At 51.8% G+C, this 1,598-nt stretch overlaps 1 protein-coding gene across 1 annotated transcript in view; it reads left to right on the forward strand.

Moving 5' to 3' along the window:
* The window catches only part of CNIH1 (cornichon family member 1), a 27,031-nt gene continuing 25,433 nt past the window's right edge, over positions 1 to 1,598 (forward strand). Inside the window, exon 1 of the mRNA XM_019645354.1 lies at positions 1 to 221. Coding sequence (XP_019500899.1) covers positions 141 to 221 — 81 coding nt within the window. The 5' untranslated portion in view covers positions 1 to 140. The remainder of the gene's footprint in view (positions 222 to 1,598) is intronic.

A 1,598-nucleotide genomic window follows, 5' to 3' on the forward strand; every position in this document is an offset into this window, starting at 1 on the left:
GGGCGCCGCGGTGGCGGCGGCGGCGGCAGCGGCGTCAGTCTTGGTTGTGGCCGCCGGAGGTGAATGGTTTTACCCAGAGGGCCCTGCGCTGCCTTTCTCCGCTGGCACCGTGCGCTGCTCCCTGCTCCTCCTCCCCAACCATGGCGTTCACGTTCGCGGCCTTCTGCTACATGCTGGCGCTGCTGCTCACCGCCGCCCTCATCTTCTTCGCCATCTGGCACGTGAGTAGCCGGTGCCGGGGGAGGGAGGGCGAGGCGGTGGTGCAGCCTCGTCTCGCCCCGGGTCCGCTGTTGGAGTGGCGACGGCTCCCGGAGGTCCGCGCTCCGGAGGATGGGGCGGGGTGGGGGCGGCGCAGGCCGCGCGGCGAAGGGTCTGCGCCCCCTGTTCGCCAGCCTGGGGCTGCAAGTCATGGAGGAGCGGAGGCGTGCGGTGCGGGTTGGATGCGCCCGCTGTGTCCCGACACAGGCCCCGCGCGCCGCTACTCCTCCCGGGCTGGGTGGGGCGGCGGAGGTCCTGACTGGCCCTGCGGGACAGCGCTTTGCTGGCGCGGACCCTGGGCCGGCCCACCGCTCCGCATTCCCTCATCCCCACACCCGCGAGGAGGATGTCAAGGGCGCAGAGATGCTTGCTACGTCGTATTTAGCGGAAATGAAGTTTTCCGAATTATTATTTAATACAGAGTGCCTTTTCGGGTTTCCGTAGGGGTACAACCCAGAAGAGAGTTACAGCCTGCCTGATAGATGAATTTCCAACTCTACTTTCCAGCACTTGTTGGGTGCTCCTCAAATTCACTTTTTTTCGGATTTTTGTTTCCTTGTGAACTCTGCTGCAGATTAGATTGATTACCGCATCTCCGAACTTTCCCCCTAAATCATACTTTGACCTCCAGAGTTTCTCAAGAGACAGTCTTCCTAGCCACTTCTGTGTTCAGGGTAGCTTGATTTAGTAAAGATAGTTTCAATTTCATTTTAAAAGTGCTCAGAAACCTTAAGCTTTTCAAGGGCATTTCTTTTTTCTTTTACTGACATCGTGCTGCAGGATAGAAACACATCCTTACTGGTCCTGGTAAGGAACCTGAGTAAGTTCCCTGTGACAGTGCTACAAGAGATGTTTCAGAGTCCTATTTCTCTAGCACAAAATTAGAAGCAGCCTTCTGGAAATCAGCATTCGTTAAAAATTTATCTTGTACTTGCTTCTGCCTCTGCTCCTCCCATAGTCTAGTATCTTCTGAATTATTGGTCGTGATTTGAATGATTGGGCGTGTTCACTCATGTAAATTTTAAGTCAGGTTTTATGCCCATCACAAGGATTTGTTATTGAACATAGAGGGGCAGAGTCATTTAAATGACAGCAATGTCTTATGCAAAAAAAAATCTCTAAAGTAGAGTGGTATCACTAATCCATTCATTCCCTTTTGCTAAAAAGTGTGATTACAGTTATAATTGTTTTAGAACACAACTGGCTGTGTAGTGGGGAATGCTTATGTAGTCTGTTACAAAGTAATTGCTCCTTCAAAGTGCTGGTCAGTAGGAACTGATAATAACTTGAAGACCATTTTAGGATCTTTGGTGGAAGGACAATAAATAAAGATAATTGAG

This window comes from Hipposideros armiger, unplaced genomic scaffold (assembly GCF_001890085.2).
Source record: "Hipposideros armiger isolate ML-2016 unplaced genomic scaffold, ASM189008v1 scaffold_5, whole genome shotgun sequence".
Classification (NCBI taxonomy): Eukaryota; Metazoa; Chordata; class Mammalia; order Chiroptera; family Hipposideridae; genus Hipposideros; species Hipposideros armiger.